Source organism: Macaca nemestrina, chromosome 5 (genome assembly GCF_043159975.1).
Source record: "Macaca nemestrina isolate mMacNem1 chromosome 5, mMacNem.hap1, whole genome shotgun sequence".
NCBI classification, from domain to species: Eukaryota; Metazoa; Chordata; class Mammalia; order Primates; family Cercopithecidae; genus Macaca; species Macaca nemestrina.
In genome coordinates, this window is record NC_092129.1 from 133191244 (window position 1) to 133214636 (window position 23393).

The 23393-nt window shown below is 41.7% G+C and overlaps 1 protein-coding gene across 3 annotated transcripts; it reads right to left on the reverse strand.

Annotated features, from left to right (window-relative positions):
• Nucleotides 1-4573: 4573 nt before the first annotated feature.
• Nucleotides 4574-14965, reverse strand: C5H6orf141 (chromosome 5 C6orf141 homolog). Of its 3 annotated transcripts, XM_011756871.3 has the most exons (3): nt 13938-14965; nt 13036-13297; nt 4574-10966 (listed from the first exon to the last, which is right to left on the reverse strand). In XM_011756871.3, exon 1 carries the CDS (start codon nt 14821-14823, stop codon nt 14086-14088), a length of 738 nt encoding a protein of 245 aa, XP_011755173.1. In that variant the 5' UTR covers nt 14824-14965; the 3' UTR covers nt 4574-10966; nt 13036-13297; nt 13938-14085. The 3 variants fall into 3 exon arrangements, with proteins under 3 accessions (XP_011755173.1, XP_011755174.1, XP_024651537.1); XM_011756872.3 differs by lacking the exon at nt 13036-13297; XM_024795769.2 differs by having other exon boundaries at nt 13036-14961.
• Between the last annotated feature and the right edge of the window lie 8428 nt (nt 14966-23393).

The following is a 23393-nucleotide window of genomic DNA, read 5'->3' on the forward strand; positions in this document are numbered from 1 at the left end:
TCTGTGTCCAGGTCGCCGGATGTGTGCTGGTGAGTCATCAGCAAGATGGAGCTTTTCCTGTTTTTCACCAGCCTCCTGCAAAGTTCACCTTCCAGCCACCCCTTGGAGTCTCCCATCTGGACCTGGACCTAAGCCTGGACATTGGCTTCACCACTTGACCAGTGCCTCATAAGATCTGTGCTCTGCCCAGGCCTAGGCTCTGCATATGCCCCAGAGCCTCAAGTGTCACTGTTATCTTGTCCTTAGCATGAATTTCTCCTTCCTGCATTTCGCCGGCCACAATATTCTGCCAAGTGATTGGAGATTATTTAGGCGGTCAGCTGCACTGTCACAGAGTGCTCTCACATCACATCAGAATGAGTTCCTATTCTAATTGCTGTAGTGGAAACATACTTACTGCCATCCTCCATCCAACAAATAAATAAAACATTTGACAAACAGAACCTTCACTTAGAGCTTTAGGGTTTTTTCTTTCAAACATGAAACGTTTGGTCCTTCTGTCACCAATCAGTAGTTGTAATTGATATGTGTTTGTGAGGGGAAGGTACTTTATAATAATTTGCCCTGAGATCATGGACATCACCAAAATGGCAATGAAAAAAACTGCAATGTAGAAAATTCAGCTCTTAAGTGAGGATCACATCATACTAAACATGAGGCAATGATTTTATTCTATGAATAACTAAAAAGCAATGGTTAATAACAAGAGAATTGTTTGGGCATACAGCCAGCTTGCTGAAATCCAAAGTATTCACTCCTGACTGGGCACAGTGGTTCATGTATGTAATCCCAGCACTTTGGGAGGCCAAGGCGGGCAGATCACTTGAGTCCAGGAGTTCAAGACCTTCCTGGGCAACATAGCAAGACCCTGTCTCTACTAAAAATACAAAACAACAAAAAATAAAAATTAGCCAGGCTTGACCATGTGCACCTGTAATCCCAGCTACCCTGGAGGCTGAGGCATGAGAACTGCTTGAACCAGGGACGCGGAGGTTGCAATGAGCTGAGATTGTGCCACTGCACTCCAGCCTGGGTGACAGACTGAGACTCTGTCTCAACAACAACAAAAAAGTATTCACTCCTTTTCTTAGCAAAATTGGAACTTGAAGACCCCCATGTCCCTGTTTTCGGTGTTCTGAAGTCCCAGCAAAGGCATGAGCAAGGGACTCCTATCAGCACAATAAAGAAATCATTGCCAGTTCCCTTGAGACACAAAGCATCTTTAGCCTTTATGAAATCAAATACTTCCCATTTATCAACATAAATCCTTCTCCCCTACTGTTAGCTGATTCTTGTCAACGGAAAAATTGCACTGGATAAAGTTAAACAAAGAAGACTTTATTCAAGGCGATTGCAACAGAGAGGCCAGAATTGTCTAAATGCAACTCTGCTGAAACAAAGAGCAGAAGGATTTAAAGCAGTGGGGTGAGCTATGAAAAAGTACTGAAAGGCCGGGCGCGGTGGCTCAAGCCTGTAATCCCAGCACTTTGGGAGGCCGAGATGGGCGGATCACGAGGTCAGGAGATCGAGAGACGATCCCGGCTAACACGGTGAAACCCCGTCTCTACTAAAAAATACAAAAAAAAAACTAGCTGGGCGAGGTGGCGGGCGCCTGTAGTCCCAGCTACTCGGGAGGCTGAGGCAGGAGAATGGCGTAAACCCGGGAGGCGGAGCTTGCAGTGAGCTGAGATCCGGCCACTGCACTCCAGCCTGGGTGACAGAGCAAGACTCCGTCTCAAAAAAAAAAAAAAAAAAAAAAAAAAAAAAAAAAAAAAGAAAAAGTACTGAAGGAGGTGAGGGAGAGTTTCATCAGTACAATGTGCCCACAACATTGTGTTACTCCTAAATTTACAAATATTTTCCCCTGCGATAAGATCATCTGTGCTTGCTAATTCATTCACGTTGAAATCAGGCTCCTACCCTTCTGGAAAGACTGGGAGTTAGGAGGGTTTTATCCCTTGATAACTACTTTTCAAAAAGATGGTTCCTAAGCCCTTGGGAAAGACATTTCTGGAATGTAAAACTAGCAAACTTTTTAATAGATTTACATCTCAAAGGAGAAGAGAATTTATAAACGTAAATTTTCCCAGGAAAACTGTCTAAAGTTTAGTTAAGTTGAGAGGAACATTAAGTGATCTTGGTCATCCCCAACCAGTATTTTCTATAAAGCATTTTTTTTAATTTTATATTTTTAATTTTTGTGAGTACATAGTAGGTGTATATATCTATAGGGTACATCAGATGTTTTGGTATAGGCATACAATGTGAATTAGATAAGTCCATTGGAAAATACTCTGGTTCCCTGACTTCCCAGTTGAACTAAATGAAACTGTAAATAATTTTAAAAAATGGAAGCTGCTAATCTTAGTTCATTGTCTGAACATATTTAAGGGGTAGTTCCATTTTCTGAATTACACTTAGTTCACAAATGGTGTTCAATAATATATCAGTTAATTCTGAATCCAAAGTCAAAATTAATTAGTGCTGCAGTCCCCAACCTTTTTGGCACCAGGGACTGGTTTCATGGAAGACAATTTTTTCATGAACCAGGGGTGGGGAGGGAGATGGTTTTGGGGTGATTCAAGCACATTACATTTATTGTGCACTTTCTCTTATTATTACATTGTATTACATAATAAAATAATTATACAACTCACCATAAGGTGGAATCAGTGGGAGCCCTGAGCTTGTTTCCTGTAATAGTCCCATCTGGGGGTGATGGGAGACAGTGATACTGAAAGTGTGTTCCATATGTCCAGGCTACTCTGTAATCTCATTTTGGCTGCAGCCACTGCAGAAAACCCTGCTTCACAAAGATAAGATATTGAAAATGGAAGTAGGCTTTTCAGTGCTTTCTTTTGCGGGAATCTTAGGATATTCCACCTTGACTTTGATCCAGAACATATGGAGATTTGAAGTTGTTTCAAACAGACTTAAGGCCACCAGATGCAGCTGTACAATTGAAGTACAACTCACTTGCCACTACAAAGCCTGCTACCAGAGGCAGGTTAATTGTCACTTGCCACTCACCGATAGGGTTTTGATACGAGTCTGCAAGCAACTGATTATGGTCTCTGTGCAGTCAACCCTCTCTGCTAATGCTAATCTGTATTTGTAGCTGCCCCCCACTGCTAGCATCACTGCCTCAGCTCCACCTCAGATCATCAGGCATTAGATTCTCATAAGGAGCACTCAGCCTAGATCCCTCACATGCATAGTTCACAATAGGATTCATGTTCCTAGACGAGAACCCAATGCCGCTGCTGATCCGACAGGAGGCAGAGCTCAGGCAGTAATGGGAGTGATGGGGAACAGCTGTAAACACAGATGAAGCTTGCTCACTTGCCTGCCGCTCACCTCCTGCTGTGTGGCCTCATTCTTTAATGAGGAATTCCTAAATGAGGAACTACAGAGCAATACCAGCCTGTGACCCGGGGACTGGAGACCCCTGAAATAGTGGACTACTTTCTCTTGCAGGGAATATAACAGCTTTAATTACAGATCAAGAAATCTAGCCTGGGCAACATGGTGGGACCCCATTTCTACTAAAAATACAAAAAAAAAAAAAAAATAGTAGCTGGGTGTGGTGGTGTGTTGGCACACACTTGTGGCCCCAGTTACTCGGGAGGCTGAGGTGGGCAGATCACCTGACGTCAGGACTTTGACACCAGCCTGGCCAACGTGGTGAAACCCCATCTCTACTAAAAATATAAAATATAGCCAGGCATGGTGGTGCAAGCCTGTAGTACCAGCCACTTGGAAGATTGAGGTGGGAGGATTACTTGAGCCCAGGGGGCAGAGGTTGTAGTGAGCCGAGATTGTGCCACTGCACTCCAGCCTGGGTGACAGAGTGAGACACTGTCTCAAAAAAATATATATATATAATTTTAGTTGCAACCCTATCTTCCTTCCATATTTAGGACTCTATGACTGTATATTGGCAGTGATGTACTTAGTGTATCTGCCATCAGAAACAGTCAATTTTTATATTAATATGAGAAAATAACTTTTAGTAATCATAAAGTAAAACAAATAATAACTTTGCTCTTTTGGTTACAGTCTGATATAAAAATATTTCATGTAAATGTCAAGTTAATAAGTAAATTTTAATAAAACTGAAATATCTGCAAAAGAAATGTATTAGTCCATTCTCACACTGCCATAAAGAAATACCTGAGAATGGGTAATTTATAAAGAGAAGAGTTTTAACTGGCTCATGTTTCTGCAGGCTGTACAGGAAGTATAGTGGCTTCTGCTTCCGGGGAGGCCTCAGCAAGCTTTCAATCATGGTGGAAGACAAAGTGGGAGCAGGTTGTCTTACATGGTGGGAGCAGGAACAAGAGAGAGAGAAGGGAGGTACTACACACATTTAAACTAGATCTTGTGAGCACTCACACACTGCAAGAGCAGCACCAAGGGGATGGTGCTAAGCCATTCATAGGAAACCACCCCCATGATCCAATCACCTCCCACCAAGCCCCACCTCTAACATTGGGGATTATAATTCAACATGAGATTTGGGCAGAGACACAGATCCAAATGATATGAAGAAACAATTAAGACAACTAAATCGTACCAGTCATGCAATGTTTTATTTTCTTGATTCATTCCTTAGCTTAAAAAATAATAACAACAAAAAAGGATAGCCAGGCATGGTAGCTTGTGCCGATAGCTCCAGCTACTTGGGAGGCTGAGGTGGGAGGACCACTTGAGCCAAGGAGTTTGAGGCAGTGAGTGACAATGATGCCACTACATTCCAGACTGGGTGACAGAGCGAGACTCCATCTCTATTTTTTTTTTTTTAAAAATACATTTTAATTAAAGACATTACACAAATCCAGTAAAACAGCTCAGCTGTGAAATAAATTTACACTGATCAAAAATAATACATTTTGGTGTTTCCTTATTTAAAATGTTACACATAATAAGTCATATATAATGGCATGATTGAAGTAACTCAAGTTCTCTTCCTCAGATGCCAAAATTGCTGTGGTATTGTTTATGTTAAATTTGTTATTGAAATGCAGGTATTTATATACAGGGATTGGAGACACAAGGCACACTCAAAGTGAGCTCTAAAGATCTGAACCCAACCAGGCGCAGTGGCTCATGCCTGTAATCCCAGCACTTTGGGAGGCCAAGGCAGGGGGATTACCTGAGGTCAGGAGTTCAAGACCAGCCTGGTCAACACAGTAAAACTCTGTCTCTATTAAAAATACAAGAATTAACCAGGTTTGGCGGCACGCATCTGTAATCTCAGCTACCTGGTAGGCTGAGGCATGAGAATCGCTTGAACCCAGGAGGCAGAGGTTGCAGTGAGCTGAGATCATGCCACTAAACTCCAGCCTGGGCGACACAGCAAGACTCTATCTCAAAAAGAAAAAAAAAAAATTACTCTCACAATGAATGCATTTAGTTGAGTCTATGTGTGAGACAGATTGAGAGAGAGAGACAGACAGACAGACAGTGACAGAGGGATAGAGATATTAGGAGGACAACACAGAGGCTTTTCAATGATCTTCCACATAGAAAAAATATAGTAAAGAAGAATTAAAATATGCTAATTTGAAAATTACATCTGCTTTATTACAATTTAAGCAATAATCATGAGAATTTTTTAGAATTTAAAACAATAAATTTGTTTTCAGATAGAAGCATTTTATCACTAACCACATGACAGTAATAAAAAGAGAGGCCAGGCTCGGTGGCTCAAGCCTGTAATCCCAGCACTTTGGGAGGCTGAGGCGGGCAGATCACCTGAGGTCAAGAGTTCGAGACCAGCCTGGCCAACACGGCAAAACCTCGTCTCTACTAAAAGTACAAAAATTAGCCGGGCGTGGTGGCGCATTCCTGTAATCCCAGCTACTCAGGAGACTGAGGCAGGACAATAGCTTGAACCCAAGAGGCAAGAGGTTGCAGTGAGCTGAGATTGCGCCATTGCACTCCAGCCTGGGCAACAAGAGTGAGACTCCATCTAAAAAAAGAAATCAGAAAGACTTTTAGTCTGGCTTTATCATTGTTTTAAAATCTCTAATGACAAGCACTGCTTATTGTTCTCTCCCGAGCAAACCCCACCCATTGTTTGGTCCTTGGCATGCCACTGAATATACAGGTCAGAGAATCCCCTTTCTTCTACTCCAACAGAATCCCAACCAGGGAGAGAAATGAGCAATCTCTTTCTTTTTTTTTTTTTTTGTTTTTTGTTTTTTGTTTTTTTGAGACGGAGTCTCGCTCTGTCGCCCAGGCTGGAGTGCAGTGGCGCGATCTCAGCTCACTGCAACCTCTGCCTCCCAGGTTCAAGCAAGTCTCCTGCCTCAGTCACCCGAGTAGCTGGGATTACAAGTGTGCACCACCACATCTGGCTAATTTTTTCTATTTTTGGTAGAGACAGGGTTTCACCATGTTAGTCAGGCTGGTTTCGAACTCCAGACCTCAGGCGATCCACCCACGTCAGCCTCCAAAAGTGCTGGGATTAAAGGCATGAACCACTGCGCCCGGCCTTACCAATTTCTAATAAAAGGTTATTTATTTCATTTGTAACTTTGTACATTATTCCACCCAGTTAGGATAGAAAGACTATAGCATAAACCCTACAACCTCAGGGGCCTGGGATAACATTGAGGCTGGATTGGAAAGTCCACAGGTAGGCTTAGGGCTTTTCCTGACACAGGGACACCAGTTAGAGAATCCTTACAGAAGTTGACTGTATTCTGAAGTCCTCCCTGAAAGTTCTCTAGCTTTGTTAAAAAGCCAGTGGTACCCCTTATACCTCATTTGTCCTCTTCCAAGTAAGTCGAATTCAAGATATGCAGTTGTGCCCACTTTTCCATGGACCTCGTGGCCTTTCCAAATACGCTCAAAGTCACAAGATGTTTTGAAGGTAGAAAATGGCCTAAGGATGGTCCAATGGTCACACAAAGCAAATTTAACACTCAGGGGTTTGGGCTAGGAACAAGTCATGCAGTCTTAAGGTAATGCTTATGTATGCTGTAACCCCAGTGACCACTAGGTAATACCCCATGCCTAGATGGACTTACACAGACTTGACTTTGCTTTCAGTAGGTGGCACTAGTCCATTACATAGCATTTTGGATGTCAACAGGATTAAACTATGCCAAAGCATATTTCACCTCCATAAAAAAGCTACTTGCAAGGCCGCATTCTGGATGTTTCTAATAAACAAGTATAATGTGATTATCTCCATAAAATAAATCTGTGACTAAATCTTCCAGAATTTTATGACTGGATTTTTCAGTTTCTAACTCGGTCTTCAGGGTTGGTTTAACACAAATGAAAGCCTGAGTATATGTATGGACAATGACCAGATCATATATGGTGAAATATGAAAAAAGACAGAAAAGAGTCTTAGTAAAAACCACTGGTTTGGATTTGATTTCTGCGTGTGTGTGTGTGTGTGTGTTCTATGTCTTCTGCTCTTTGTCATTAAAGACTAAAGCCTAATAACTAGAATGAAAAGTAAACTGAACAACACATTACCACTACCACTACTACTAATTATAATAATAGTTAATTTTGAGTATTTACTATATGCCAGATACTGTTCTAAGAATTTTTTTATTCACCTGAATCCTTGAAAAAAACTTATGAGATTGATACCATTTATTACAGAATTCCAACCTACAAGTTTTGTGACAAAGTCACAACCTGGGAAGTCAAACCACAGCCTCTGGAGCAATCAGCTCAAAAGGTCAGGACTTGGTCAGTGACTGCCAGCTTCTCTCTCTCTCTTTTTTCCAACTCAGGGCCCACCTAAGAAATCCCTAAACCAGTCATATAAGAAGCTGTCCTTCTAGATCACCTGCCTCCAGCTCCCCCATGCCAATAGGCTCCAAGCAGAGCATAACTAAAGCCTTTCTTTTTCCACTATTGCTAAAGAGTAATTGCATGGGACAGCGTTAAATAAGCAAGGAAAACTTTATTCAAGACTATTGCATTAGCGGCCAGGCATGGTGGCTCACACCTGTTATCCTAGCACTTTGGGAGGCCAAGGCAAGTGGATCATTTAAGGCCAGCAGTTTGAGACCAGCCTGGCCAACATGGTGAAACCCCATCTCTACTAAAAATTAAAAAAGTGAAAAAAAAAAAATAGTTGGGCGTAGTGGCATGTACTTGTAGTCTCAGCTACTCAGGAGGCTGAGGCAGGAAAATCGCTTGAACCCGGGAGGCAGAGGTTGCAGTGAGTCAAGATTGCACCACTGCTCTCCAGCCTGGACGACACAGCGAGACTCTGTCTCAAAAAACAAACAAAAAAACAAAAACTATTGCATTCAGGAGAGAGATTGAACTCAATTCCTTTGAAACAAAAGGTGGGAACGTTTTAAGCATTAAGGTGAGCTAGTGAAAAACTACGAGACAATGTTAAAAGGGACACTGGTCAATGTGATTATGCCATCTATGTTTGCTGATTGGCACTTTGAGAAGCTGGGCTTCCACCCTCCCACAGAGACTGATAGTTAGGGACCTCTGGGTTTTTTGTTTGTTTGTTTTTGGTGATTACATTTCAAAGGAATGGCTCCTAGGTCCTTAAGAAAGACATACCTGGATCTTTCTTAGACTTACATTTCAAAGAGGCAGAGAAAGAATTTACAACTGAAAGTCGTCTAAAGTAAATGCTCTAAGAAAGGGAAAGTCAGGGACCTAAGTCAAGAAGAAGCTTATCTAAAATTTAGTCAAGCTGAGGAATTGGTAAGATCATCTTGGCCACTACAAAGCTTTCCTATTGCCCTACCTGCCTTTGCTTCCCTGCCAAGCACAAATGATGCTGGCTGACTCTTTTATTATACCAAGCTCTGCAAACACAGCCTCTGTTTGTTCTATTTTTGGGAGGGCTGCAGTCACCTCAAAGACTCTTGTTCTGTTTTTTGTTTGTCTGTTTGTTTTTGAGACGGAGTTTCGCTCTTGTTGCCTAGGCTAGAGTGCAATGGCACGATCTTGGCTCACCGCAATCTCCATCTCCCGGGTTCAAGTGATTCTCCTGCCTCAGCCTCCCGAGTAGCTGGGATTACGGGCATGCGCCACCACCCCAGCTGATTCAGTGTTTTTAGTAGAGACAGGGTTTCTCCATGTTGGTCAGGCTGGTCTTGAACTCCCGACCTCAGGTGATCCACCAGCCTCGGGCCTCCCAAAGCGCTGGGATTACAGGCGTGAGCCACCATGCTCCGCCTCTTGTTTTGTTTTAAGGTTAGAAATGTAAGTTTGAATTTGGTTAATTCCTTGCTTTGAAGATAACCAAGTCTTAATGTTTTATTTGTGACTACTGGCTGCATAATGCCTGAAAACCAATCATAACTCCTTACTCTCTCCAAAGTAATCTGGACTTTATCTTCATCTAGAGAAGTATATTCACAGATTTGCCCTCCCTAATTACAGAGCAAAGTACTGACTGCAGTTATAGAGATGTCACGGTGTTCAAGAGGCACAGCCCTTTGTTTACTTATCTGAATCAGTTGATTCAAATTCTGGCTCCACCTTTTCCCCACTCCTCTCAATTCATCACAAGTGGCTGACAAGTTCTGACTCAGCCTGCAGAGTTGCAGTTGTGCAATATGTTAATGACTTCCTGCTTTTTCACCCTTACAGGAGTTTTTGATAACATATTATTTCATATTCCTAGAGAACGAAATAGCCACATTTCTGAAATAGTTTGAAATCCAATGGTGAGTCAATGGTTCATTAGGGCAAACTTTCAAATAATAAGGCTCTTTTAAAAAGACACTATAAAACTTCATAGAGATCTCTTTGCCAATTTACCAATTCATATCCTCTATCTTTCACCCTCCTGTAATCTTTAAGTGTTTTCAAAATTCTACAAATTATTATCTTCATGGCATTGTTAACAATTAATTGGGAACACAGAATAAAAAAAAAAACCTTTTAGTTTTGGTAAGTGACAAAATAGAATACAGAACTAAATATGAGAATATGTCAATGCTTCTCAAACTTTAATGTGAATCATCCAATGATCTTGATAAAATGCGAATTCTGATTCAGTAGATCTAGAATGGGGCCTCAGATTCCACGTTTCTAAAAACCTTCTTGGAGATGCCCATGCTGCTGTTTCACAGAACACATCATGAGTAGCATCAGTATATGTTTGTTTATATAAAGACAATATTCAGGAATATACAGAGGTTACATTAATACTACTTTACATAGTTTAGAAAAATGTATGTATATATGTAGGTGTATACACATGAAGATATAATAAAATAAAACCATACTTGGCCAGGCATGGTGGCTGATGCCTATAAGCCCAGCGTGTTGGGAGGTCAAGGCAGGAGGATTGCTTGAGTCCAGGATTTTAAGACTAGCCTGGGCAACATAGCAAGGTGCTGTCTTTATAAAACAAAAACAAAACAAAACAAAAAAACTCATATTTGAAACTTGCCAAATATTAAAAGAGATTTGGGGTCATCTGTAAGTTTTTGTTTCCTTTATTATAATTTTCTTTGTCTTCATAACATTTCCCCAATTTTTATGCAGTGTGTATAACTTTTTCTTTTAATAAAAAGTTTTTTTTTCTTTTTCAAAGCAAAGAGCCACATCAAGTTTTATCGCCAAGCACTGGAAACGTCCAACAAAAATAAGCAGCAAGTCAAATGTAATGATTCCCAAAAGGAGATCGCGGTTGTAAACAAATATTTTTAAGAGAGGATGACACTTGCCTGATCCTGGTGGTTATGCGATTCTGACATTTGTCTTATGGTCACTGGAGTGGCTTCTGGAAGTCTTTGATGTGGTTCATCCACCTAACACAATTTTAGATAATCGCATTTTTCAGTGGAGTAGAGGTAAGATCAAAGAGCCAAGACCCAGCCATTCTCAGAGATTTCTTAGTATTGAGGATGCCCAAGTTTCACTTTGGATGCACTCCCAGGACACTTCTAAATGGGATAAGATTTCTCAGGCTCTTCAAATAACAGGGTTCTGCTTGGATCAGGAACATCTGTGAAGCAAATTCAACAGTATTTCGACTTTACTACTTTTTGTTTCCAATGAGAAAGAACTCTATATTAAATGAAATCTATAAACATGTTGCATGCGGTTAATCGGGAAGTTCAGTAAGCACTTTAAAAATAAATTTTCTTTGCTTGAAACACAGTGAGGAAAGGAAAAAAAAAATAATTAGCTCAAACATATTTGGTTTAAAGGAGTTAAGCTAACCTGGCTAAACACATTTTTGGCTGAAAGACAAAATGCAAACCAATTGTGTCTATTTTGCTTTTCTAGACAACAGGGCATCAGATTTAAAGCCCCAGAGGGAAAACAAACTAACCTGACAGGTTAAAGAAAGTATTCAAAGCTCCCATCTGCCCAGAACTAGGCAGTACTAAAATCTCTTCAATGACTCTTAAGCATAGTGTACCTTAGTCCTTTGAGCCTTACCATGAGTCCCTACACAAGACATGAAGGTCATTTCTAAGGAATTTAAGAAATATACTTACTGATCCATTAAAGGTTGGGAAAAGCTAGAAATAAGTCCTTGCTTTCAGGAGTACAGAACAGTCTTATTAAAAACCACTGGTTTGACTTTAATTAGATTTCTTGTGTTATACAATTTCTGCTCTTTGTTACTAAACAAAAGACGAAAGCCTAGTTAGGATGAAAAGTGAACTAAATAATAACCATGCTAATAATAAAAAATTTAACTAACTTTGAGCATTTATTGTATGACAGGCAAGGTTCTAAGTATTTTTGTTTAACTTAACCCTTAAAAAAAAAAAAAAAAAAAACCCTCTATGAAGTTACTACTATTTATTGTCCCCAATTAACAAATCAGGATACAGAGGCACACAGAGATAAGGCAGCTTGCCCGAGGGCACACAGTTCATAAAGAGGTAGAGCCAGTTTTGAACCCAAGCAGCTGACCTCCAGAGCTTGCCTCCAGAGGAAGCAGCTGAGTGATGCTACTTGCCATTTTTGGTTATTGGGAGAGACTTTTTTTGTTCTCCATATTCAATGATCAGTCACCTGGGCATGTGATGATTCAACCAAATAAATAAGCTCAGGTCTGAAACTTACGTGCCAAACAGGTTAATCTACCATTGGAGTCAGGCAGGGTTGTTAAGGAAAAGAGATTCACCTTAAGGGATGAATCTTTTCTACCTGTCAAGCAGTTTTGAACACAGATGAGCTCAGATGCTGAATTCCTCTCCCAAGTGAGGGTCTCTGAGGCCTAAGAACTGCTAGTGATGATTCTCCAGCCAAGAGGCCTTGCAGGATTCAGGAACATTAAGGTGATTCTCTAGTACTTCTCACAAACATGAGTTAGAAAACCTGCGATATCGGCCAGGCGCGGTGGCTCACACCTGTAATCCTAGCACTTTGGGAGGCCAAGGCAGGGGGATCACCTGAGGTCAGGAGTTCAAGACCGGCCTGGCCAAGATGGAGAAACCCGGTCTCTAATAAAAATACAAAATTAGCCGGGCGTGTTGGTGCATGGCTGTAATCCCAGCTACTCGGGAGGCTGAGGTAGGAGAATCTCTTGAACCCGGGAGGTAGAGGTTGCAGTGAGCCAAGATCCCTGTAATCCCAGCTACTCGGGAGGCTGAGGTAGGAGAATCTCTTGAACCCGGGAGGTAGAGGTTGCAGTGAGCCAAGATCCTGCCATTGCACTCCAGTCTGGGCAAGAAGAGTGGAACTCTGTCTCAAAAAAAGAAAAAAAGAAAACCTAGGATATCCTCAGTCATCTTTTGACCCCTAAGTAAGGGTCAAATAAATCCTCTAAAGGCCACCCCAAACCTTTAGGAGGGAGATTATCACATTCTTCATCCACTTGGTAAGCATATGCAATTACTAGCTGTGTGACTTAGATATGCTACAAGACCTCTAGGCCTAGATTGGCTCATGAGTGAAACGGGAGCGTCTTATCTATCTGGCCTGCCAGGAGGCAAGAGGTGGATCAGATGATCTTTTGAGAACATTTCAAGCTCTAAACTAAAAATGAAGGCAAAAGGGAAGACTGGGGAAGGAGGCACCTTGCAACCATTTGCTCATCAAAAGCCAGAGTCCTACCTGCTTTGTTAATTCTTGCAGTAAATACTCCTTCAGGTGGTAAAGTGAAGTAGTTCACCTGGAGAGGGCTGCTTTGCTCCTCGCAGAGCTTCAACCAGGCCAACTACTAAAGAGTTAATTCAGATGGTATTTAATAATAAAGAAGAATAAACAAAATAAGAAAAATTAGTTGTTTCAGCAATACCAGAAGAGATTTTTTTAACTACACCAGGAGATCGGTATTTTCAATCCATTCTTGACTACAGGTCTCATTAATGAAGAACTGAGGAAAAGAATAAGATATGCATTCATTTTATGGCAAACTATATATTGTTATCTACCTTTAAATCAGAACATTTGCATGCAGTATTTTTAATATTAAAATTAAAAATGTATGATAAATGCATGTTTACAGGACTAAATGAGCTATTGTTTGCGGTAAAGCCTTGTAAATGGAATTTCATGTTGAAATCTTAGTCTTCTGTCCCAACTCCTTCTTTCCCTAGCTCCTCTCTTTTTCTTTCTAACACTGAAATGTGGGGAAGAAAAATGAAAAGTGCACATCAGAAGAGAGTCACTTGCTGCTTTGGTTTTATTTTCCCATTTCTTCTTACTTTCTGTTTTTGGCTTTTAAAACAAGCCTCTCTCCTTCACCCACTCCCACCCTCTTTGCAGAGAGCAGACTTCAAACTTCACTTCTGTCTCTAGGTCCTAAAGAGAAACAAGAGTGCGGGGTGGCGTGGGGGGAACAGAAAAGAGATCAATTGAGTTATTCCAAAATGCAAATTAACAACAGGTTTTCTCATCTCAAAACTCCCACATTCTGTCAATCTGAAAATATTTTTTCTCCCCTTCTTCTGAATGACTTAGGTCCCCACACCGCCAAGGAATTCAAGCCACAAAGGAGGTATTATGCTGCTTACAGTTCTTAATCTGCCTGCCTGAAGCTCTGCGCCAGCCTCTCAAAAGGTTCCTTCTGCAGGTTAATTGCTGGTTGGAGTTCCCAGAATAGCATTTTCTTTTAAGGATGATCGCTCATCCACCATCCCGGAACATTTCTCGGGTTACTCTTTAGAGTTTAATCTCCTCGAGCAAGGTCCCTGGAGACGGTGAAACCCTCCTCTCCGCGGCGTGAACGCGGGGTGCCCCTGTTCGTTCCTGGAGATTCCGGGGTTCAGCAGGGGCCCGGTGTCCCCCAGGCTGTCCCTCTCTACTGCTGCGAAAAGTGAGCGCGGTCACGGAGTGCTCCTCAGTCCTGGTGGTCATGCGACCCTTGGCCCACGAGGTCTGCAACACTTCTTGTGTTAGCTGATAATCCTCCACCCGCACAAGCACGTATTTGGGTGGGTCTGCTGGGTCCCGCGGCGGGGCTACACGCCTGCCAGAAATTCGCTTTTCTCGTTGAGAGACAGAAGGATAGCTGGGCTCCTCGCCGTGGTCTTCTCCACCCGCCGCGTGAGGAAGGTCCTTTGCACCGGCCACCTTTTCCCGTTCAGGGTCCCCTTGAGTCCCTAACCACCTCTCTGGGTGCAGGAGAAAGAGTACTTTCTCTCTGACCCAGGACTCACGGTCCAATTCCTCTCCGGCCCAAGGTCCGAGGGCCCGACCTGCCGATCTGTCCTCGTGGCCGCCGCCCTGGCTTCGGCTCGCCCCAGCCGTCGCGGGATTCCGGGCGCCCGGAGCCAGCGGGGCCCCGCGCCCCACCTCGCGCGGAAAAGACCCGAGGTCCCCCAGGCTGCGGGAGGAGTCCATGGGATTCGCAGCTCCCTGAGGCCCTCGGGTCTCCATCCTGGCAAAAGGGTCATTCATTCGTTCTTTCTTTGGCCAGTTCAAGCAGCAAGCGCCTGCTGAGCTCCGGAAAGCGCGGGACCAGCCAGCCCTGGGTGTGGCCTCTGCCGCTGCCCCGGACTCCCAGCCCGCGAGAGCTGAAGACTGGATCAGCCCCAGTCCAACCGCGTGTGGAACCCGCCTCCTCGCCCTCCGCCTCTCCCACCTGGCAGCTGTCTAACCATTCAGAGGAAGCTTGACACAAGCCCCAGTCACTCCTCTTCTTCCTCCTACTCCTGTGCGGAGCCCTGCTCCCTTTGTCATTCGCTGATTCAGTCCCCTTTTACTTTTCACCTCTATCCTAGTTTCCCACCCACCTTTCGTTTTTCTCTGGAGCTGAGGCACAAAGGACACCCTTTCACTGCGCCCCCCTTGAAATGCCCCAAAGTGTGTTTACTTTCCAAGGACGCTCCTTGAGGTGAAGGAATAAAGAAGTTTGTTTGCATTTTAATTATCTGATCTAATCCTGAAAAGGGTCTGTGTCCACTCCGAATCCACTCCCACCATGCTACCAAAATAATGGAATGTAGATCAAAGAGTCAGACTGAAAAGTTGAAGCCTTGGATAAACTGGTTTTGGTTTCTTTGTCCTTCTTCCTTTAGAATGCCAGAATCTGTATCTCTGGAGGACAGTGTGTCACAGAGTGTCCTCGTCGTCCTCCTCCTCCTCCCCCTCCTCCTTTTCTCTCTCTCCCTCTCTGTCTCCCCGCTCCCCCTGCCTCTTCCCTCCCACCCACCGCCCCCCACCCGCCCCATGAGTCTCGCTCTGTAGCTCAGAATACAGTGCAGTGGCTCGCCTCGACTTTTCAGGCTCCCACCTCAGCCCCTCAAGTAACCGGGACTACAGGCGCGCACCCCCATGCCCGGCTTTTTTTCTTTTTTCTTTTTTTTTTAGAGATGGTAGGGGTGGGGCTCTCCTATATTGCCCAAGCTGGTCTGGAACTCCTGGACGTGAGAGATACCCAGGATCCCCACCCTACCCCCACACCCAGCTGGGCCTCCCAAAATTCTGCTATTACAGGCTTGAGCCACTGCCCTGGCCAGTCTTGACTTTGTGTGTAATCAACGCTTGTCTCAGGAAGGTGTAGTCTTTGATTTAAAACAAGCTATAAAACGGAAGCAAAACAAACATCCAAATGAATTTTTTCAGGATTTGAAATTGTTTGTGTTTGTGTCGTTTATAAAATTCCCTCTGCACCTACCTGTCCTCTTTAACCACAGGGGTTAAAAAAAGTAAGTGTCTCTGGCGAGGCTTTCAGAATTTACCCATAGGCAGGCCCCCTGACACACTACTCTTTGCCTAAGGTTAAGTGCGGAGGCTAGGTCATAGAAAAAGAGCTCGTTTGTGGTTTCCAGTTCATCCTTGGCTGTTTGTTTTATTAAAAACCCACTGTTGGCTGAGTGTGGTGGTTCACACCTGTAGTCCCAGCATTTTGGGAGTCTGAGGCCGTCGGATCACTTGATGCCAGGAGTTTGAGACCAGCCTGGTCAACATGGTGAAACCCCGTCTCTACAAAAAGTACAAAAATTAGTCAAGCATGAAACCCCGTCTCTACAAAAAGTACAAAAATTAGTCAGGCATGGTGGTACACACCTGTAATCCCAACTACTTGGGATGCTGAGGCACAAGAATCACTTGAACCAGAGAGGGAGAGGTTGCAGTGAGCCAAGATCATATCATACCACTGCACTCTAGTCTGGGTATTACAGCAAGAATTAAAAAAAAAAAAAAAAAGAAAAAAAAAAGGAAAGAAAGAGAAATCTAAATCCTGCCTGATTTAGAAAAATGAGTGCAATGGTGAAAAATTCTGCCCATAGTAGAAAACAAAGCAGTATAGTGAGATATTTGGAAAGGGAGGACTTCTGATATCTGCCAAATCATATAAAGAAATAAAGTGATGGAGGAGGAGTGAGAAAATCTGTGTCAGATTTGGCTGATTAGAAGCCTGACCTTAGTGGGCACAGTGACGCCTACTGGTAATCCCAGCTGCTTTTGAGGTTGAGATGGGAGGATCCCTTGAGCCTAGGAGTTGGAATCTGGCCTGCACCATATGCTGAGACCCCTTTCTCTTCAACAACAAAAACAACCAAAAAATATACATGCCTGACCTTGGTCTGATTACTCCTCAATCAAAATTAACTCAAATTTTTGAGTGTTTTAGCCAAGAGTTGTTCTAAGCACTCTATATATTTAAACACATTGATTCTTTACAACAAACTGTGAAAGTAGTACTGTTTCTTTGGTCTCTTCGAAATTTTTGAAGCACAAAGAGGTTAAGTGTGTGCCCAAGGTTAAAACCAATAAACAGTGGAGCCAAGATTCTAACTTATTTAAATGCTTGCTCCATAATGACCTCTAAATTACCTTCATATTTTAAGCCTGTGACCTCATGCTCTTTTCTGTTCATTTACATAACCACTAATTACTAACTATAAGCTACTCTTCTAGGTGATAGAGACATCTGGAGGAACAAGCCAAATTGCTTATCCTCTTAAAGGTTTTATTTATTTATTTATTTATTTATTTATTTATTTATTTGAGACAGAGTTTCACTCTTGTCGCCCAGGCTGGATTACAATGGCGCAGTCTCAGCTCACTGCAACCTCCACCTCCCAGGTTCAAGCAATTCTCCTGCCTCCGCCCCCTGAGTAGCTGGGATTACAGGCATGTGCCACCGCACCTGGCTAATTTTGTCTTTTTTGTAGAGATGAACTTTTACCATGTTGGCCAGGCTAGTCTCAAACTCCTGACCTCACATAATCCACCCACCTTGGCCTCCCAAAGTGCTGGGATTACAGGCATGAGCCACCACACCCAGCCAAATGTTTTTATTCTTATCTATGCAGTAACATATATCAATCTTCTGTCCAGAACTAGGAGATAATAAATTAACCTTAATATACATGAAAATTACCTACAGCTCAATGTCTTACACTCCTTACAAAGATTCTGTTCTTATAGAGATTTGGATACAGATTTTTAGCAAGTCCCTCAGTAATTCTAAACCTAGTGGTTCATGGACATTGTGAGAAGCATTTCCAAAAACATGTATAGATAAACTCTAACACTTTTTTGCTTATTTAGAGTGGCAACAAGAATACTATATTTTCTTTCCTTGAAGAATATTGGGAGAATTCCAATAAGGTGTCTGTATTTTAAGGGAAATATAATGTAAACCATAATGTTTATTGCTTTCAAATAGTTTTCTTGCCATTGGGGATTGTATGAGGTATTAGAGTGGGGGATGAGAAAAGAGGAAAAGTTATTTGCTGAAGAATGAAGCAGACTCATTTGTCATATTGCATTTGCATTTCTAGATGTCAAGAAGTTATGTATTAATGCATGAAAGAACATGAAAGGGAAATGCTAAATGAATCAATCTTCAAAAAGGTGAAGTCTGAAAAGCATATCAACCAGAAAAACAGACAGCTTGCCTCTAGGATAGTGGTGTCTGTTGTGCTTTAATATCTCAAAGTGCCTAAAAGACTGATAAAGGATGCTAAAGTGAACCCATTTACTTTGTCTCTGATGTGCCCATAATAGCTGCAAATGTGCAGGCCAATGAGTAATAAAGCAATTTATATTCCTGGGGTCTGTAAAGTTACTGGGGATCATCAGCACATGCTTTGCCCTGGTAGGGCCAAAAGAGCAATCTAACCCACCTTGGCCTCCCAAAGTGCTGGGATTACAGGTGTGAGCCACCACACCCAGCCTAACCAAAGAGCAGTCCCTCTTATTTTGCCTGTTAGAACTAGAAGTTATTTTACATACTTATGACACTCTCATAAGTTATTTGAACAATTCTGCCTTTCGAAGGTTTACTCTTCACTTGCAGACCTCTGCCTTTAATTTACACCTGTAGCAATATTTCATAGCTTTTTTTCCCCTGTCAGATACAACATTCTTGAGTTGAAAAACTCATCTATTGAACCGTTTTTAACTTCTGAGAAAGCAAAAAGTGGCCCTTCAGGTAGCCAGGCCATGGTAATCCCAACTGAACATTATGAAAACTCAGAATAGAAGCATCGTTTATATAAAGCCAGTCTGTGACCATGTTTGTAACAAGACAGACAAGGACACTAAAAACTGTAAAGAAGATTAAACATCCCCCTCTTACAGCTAACAGAAATGACTATCAATCCTTTACTAATGATACTTCTGGTCTACATCTACTTTAATCCTCTCCTTTCCTGGATAAAAGTCACCAAGGTACCCCATCATGGAGTTGATCCCAGTTCTTGACAACATCTAATGCAGCACTGGCTCCTGTTTCGTTAAATCTTATTTAGGACTATCATCTCTAGTCCAAATCCTATACAAAGCCCCTCCCAAATCCACTTAGTGAATTATCCCGTAATTACTCAAGGGTGCATTCTTAACCGCTGAAGCAAGAAAAATAAACCTAACTTATTTTTCTTTAGTACACGAGTGTTTCTGCTGGTCTTTGTTTACTAAAATTTAAAACTTGTCAATTTAGAAAGCATATAATGTTGTATTCCCAAATGAAGTAGGCACAAACATTGTGGGTAGAAAGTGAGGGGGACAAATTGGAGCAGGAATGGATTTGTAGTTACTTGGTTACAATCAGCTTGAAGTGGCTGATTAAGAAATGCAGCAGTGCATCAATTGAATAAATATATCAATCAAATAAAACAATACATTAATATGATTTTACTTTTAAATGGGAAAGACAGAGTTGTGGAAAGTAGAAGGACCAAGAAGAACTCTTCTATTTGAGCATATTAGCTACAGTTTTTGTTTCTGTATCTGGTTGTAGAGTTAATGTGACATTCTATGAGAATCTATACAATATTGGCAGATGGGTTGTCCATTAGTGCTTTTGGCAACAGAATTCACAATTCAGACAAGAGTCTTTCAGCAAAGACTCTTAGGCCCACTTACTCTTATTAGGTCAGTCGATAAATAAATATATTCAGATAATATTTTTCATGTTTAGAGATAGATGAGCCTGCCATGTTATGACAGGTTGTGCTCACTCCCATAAAAATTTCATCAAGAAAAAGATTAGTGGTGGTTCTCAACTATGGTTGTACATGAAGTTCAGGCCTCACCTGATACTATTCGATCAGACTGAATGAGGGGCTGCAGGCAAGACCATTTTTTACACCACCCCATCTGAAATGATCAGTGTGTAACTAAGATTAAGGACCATTGCACAGCCAGGTGTGATGGCTCATGCCTGTAATCCCAACAGTTTGGGAGGCTGAGGTGGGCAGATCACTTGAGGGCAGGAGTTGGAGATCAACTTGTCCAACATCATGAAACCGCATCTCTGCTAAAAAATACAAAAAGTTAGCCAGGTGTGGTGGTGCACACCTGGAGTCCCAGCTACTTGGGAGGCTGAGGCACGAGAATCACTTGAACCTGGGAGGCGGAGGTTGCAGTAAGCCGAGATCACACCATTGCACTCCAGCCTTGGCAACAAAGTGAGACTCCATCTCAAAAAAAAAAAAAAAAAAAAAGGATAATAAAGCTTCTTTGCATAAAGAAGATTATTAATTGGTTGCTCGATATGCATCCATCCTATATAACTACATTATTTTTGTTAAGTAAATGCAAAAATTTCTGTAACTAGAGTTTATAATCAGGTTGGGGGAACAAAACTAATAGACATAAAACAGCCAAATTTTCCAACTTGTAAATAACATTGAATTACTTCAGTAATTTTCACATTTGGCTGTGCACTGAAATCACCTAGGGGAATATTTGTAAACAAAAATGTTATTTGGCTCCCTCTGAGAGGTTGGGATGTCATTGGCGTGGAGTGGACCTTAGATCACTGGCATTTAAAAAATCCGCTCAGATGATTCGAATACGCCACAAAGTTTGACAACCACCAAATTAGATTACCTTTAAGGTTATTAAATAAGGAAAAATTAAGAATAACATGTATATTTGGGATCACCATTTACTAAAGGGAATTTAGAGTAATGAAATTTAGTAAAGGAAAGAAAGTGGTGAGAGCTAGAGTAGTTGAGACAGGCTTCGTGGAAACGAAGAAATTCTGTCTGTACTGGTTTGGATACTTTAGTTGGAAGCTACAGAAACCAACGGCTATGTACTGAATGGTATCCCTCCAAAGTTCCTAGGTTGAAACTCTGCCCCTCAATGTGAATGTATCAGGAGCTAGGGTTTTTAATGTGATAATAAGGTTAAATGAGGTAATAAGAGTAGTGACTTTAATCCCAGAGGACTGTGACCTTAGAAGAAGGGGAAGAGAGATTGTTCTCAAGGAAGAAAATCCCCAACCATGCTGACCCTTTGCTCTCAGACTTCCAGCCTCCAAAACTGTGAGAAGATAAATTTCTGCTGTTTAAGCCATGCAATCTATGGTATTTTATTATGGAGCAGCCTGAGCTAATATACCAACTCTAATTCAGTTAAGGAAAATAGACTTTATCATAAGGATATTAGTAGCTCACAGATTTGTTGGGGAAGCAGATGTATCGGACTTTAAAACAGGGAAAAAGGAAAGCTGTTGCAGATGATATTACAGGAGAAATCTCATGGCAGATTCCATCACTAGCCTGAATAAATTTTTTTTTTTTTTAAGACAAGGTTTTACTCTGTTGTCCAGACTGGAGTACAGTGGCACTATCATGGCTCACTGCAGCCTCGACCGCCCCAGCTCAAGCAGTCCTCCCACCTCAGTCTCCCTAGTATCTGTGTCTAAAGTGCACACCACCTTGCCCAGCTAATTTTTGTATTTCTTGTAGACAGAGATTTGCCATGTTGGCCAGGATGGTCTCAAACTCCTAGGCCCAAGTGATCTACCTGCCTCAGCCTCCCAAAGTGCTGCGATTACAGGCATCAACCACCATGCCCAATCAATAAACTTGAACTCTCTCACTTTTCCTTGAGGCATTTAGGAAACAAAATCCCACTCAAAGGTATCCACTTGGCTGAGTTTATACCACCTACTTACCCTTTGATAATACAGGACAATAAAAGAAAAGATATAGTAAAAAAAAACTTTGGGGACCTCTTTGACTTCTATAATGGAAAAGCATTCAGCTGAACAACAAATCTGTACAATGTATTAGAAGTAGAATTTGGATATGGAAGTGAAAAATAGGGTATTCTGAACAAAGCAGCATTGTAGGCTATGATGCAATGGAGGCATATGAACAGAGCAATTTTATTCTTGATATTTCTTGTATCATAAATCTAAAATACTCGCTATGATTTTTTAACTATCTCCGTGGCTTCAACTACAACCTGTACACTGATGATTCTCCAATTTATATCTCTATTCTAGACCATGCCACTTACTTCTAGACTAGACTTGTGGTAGATTATATTATTGTCTCAAATTATTTACTTCCTCTTCCTGAAAGAGGAACATACTTACGAGCTTGTTTTTTATGTGATTTGCAATGCTTCCTCTATGGAAATACGCTTGCCCATTCCATGGATGTTGACATTGGTCATGAGACTCGCTGCAGCTTACAAGATGTAAGCAGAATGACATTGGATGCATCTGAGCAGAAGTTTAAAGAGTCATTGCAAGGCTGGCTCTGGGAATGCCCCATATCACGGCTGCTATCTTGGACATAATCCCAGAATGAAGACAACACACAGAACAGAGCTGAGTAGAATTCAATGAAGCTGTGGCAGCTGATATGTATTTTGAGCATGAAGTAAACGTTTGTTATTGAAAACCAATGGAATTTTGGGATTGTTTCTTATCATAGTCTAATATAGTGAAAAATGTTCCGTTGAGTTTTCTACGTGACTCTCTTCTGAGGGTTCTGCAGTCACTCTAAATCCAAAATGTCTAAAATTGAATTTATCATTACTTCTCTTAAATTTGTCTTCTCTTTCTGCATTCCTTATTCTCAAAAATGACATAAATGGAAATTCTATGATCTACCTCTTCCCCCAGAGGTTATCTCTATCCCATATATCTAATACTAAGCCAAGTGTTGTAGATCCCTCTTAAAAATTACTTTTTTATTTATTTATTTTTGAGATGGAGTCTTACTCCATCACCCAGGCTGGAGTGCAGTGACATGATTTCAGCTCACTGCAACCTCCACCTCCCAGGGTCAAGCGATTCTCCTGCCCCAGCCTCCTGAGTAGCTGGGATTACAGGCATGCACTGCCACGCCTGGCTAATTTTTGTATTTTTAGCAAAGATGGGATTTCACCATGTTGTCCAGGCTGATCTCTAACTCCTGACCTCAGGAGATCCACCTGCCTCGGCCTCCCAAAGTGCTGGGATTACAGGCGTGAGCCACCACACCTGGCCTTAAAATACTTTTTCCCTTCTTCTCCAATCCCTGAAGCTACAAAAATAGAGTCAAACTTTTAGACACAGCATAAAAGAACTTCATAATCCTTCCCTAAACAATTATTATAGATGATTGAAGGTGAATGAATATTAATAAAAAGAACAAACAAACAGCCTAAATGAACACAAAGCACAGGTTTGAGGATAGAGTGAGATTACTCCATATAAATAAAATTCAACCTGATTATGGACAGACGTTAAAAACAGCAAGCCTTTAAAGTGAAAGTTTAATCATATT

Coding starts and splice junctions, on each gene's coding strand:
- C5H6orf141 (XM_011756872.3), bottom strand. CDS start 14,823: ATGAATGACCCTTTTGCCAGGATGGAGACCCGAGGGCCTCAGGGAGCT.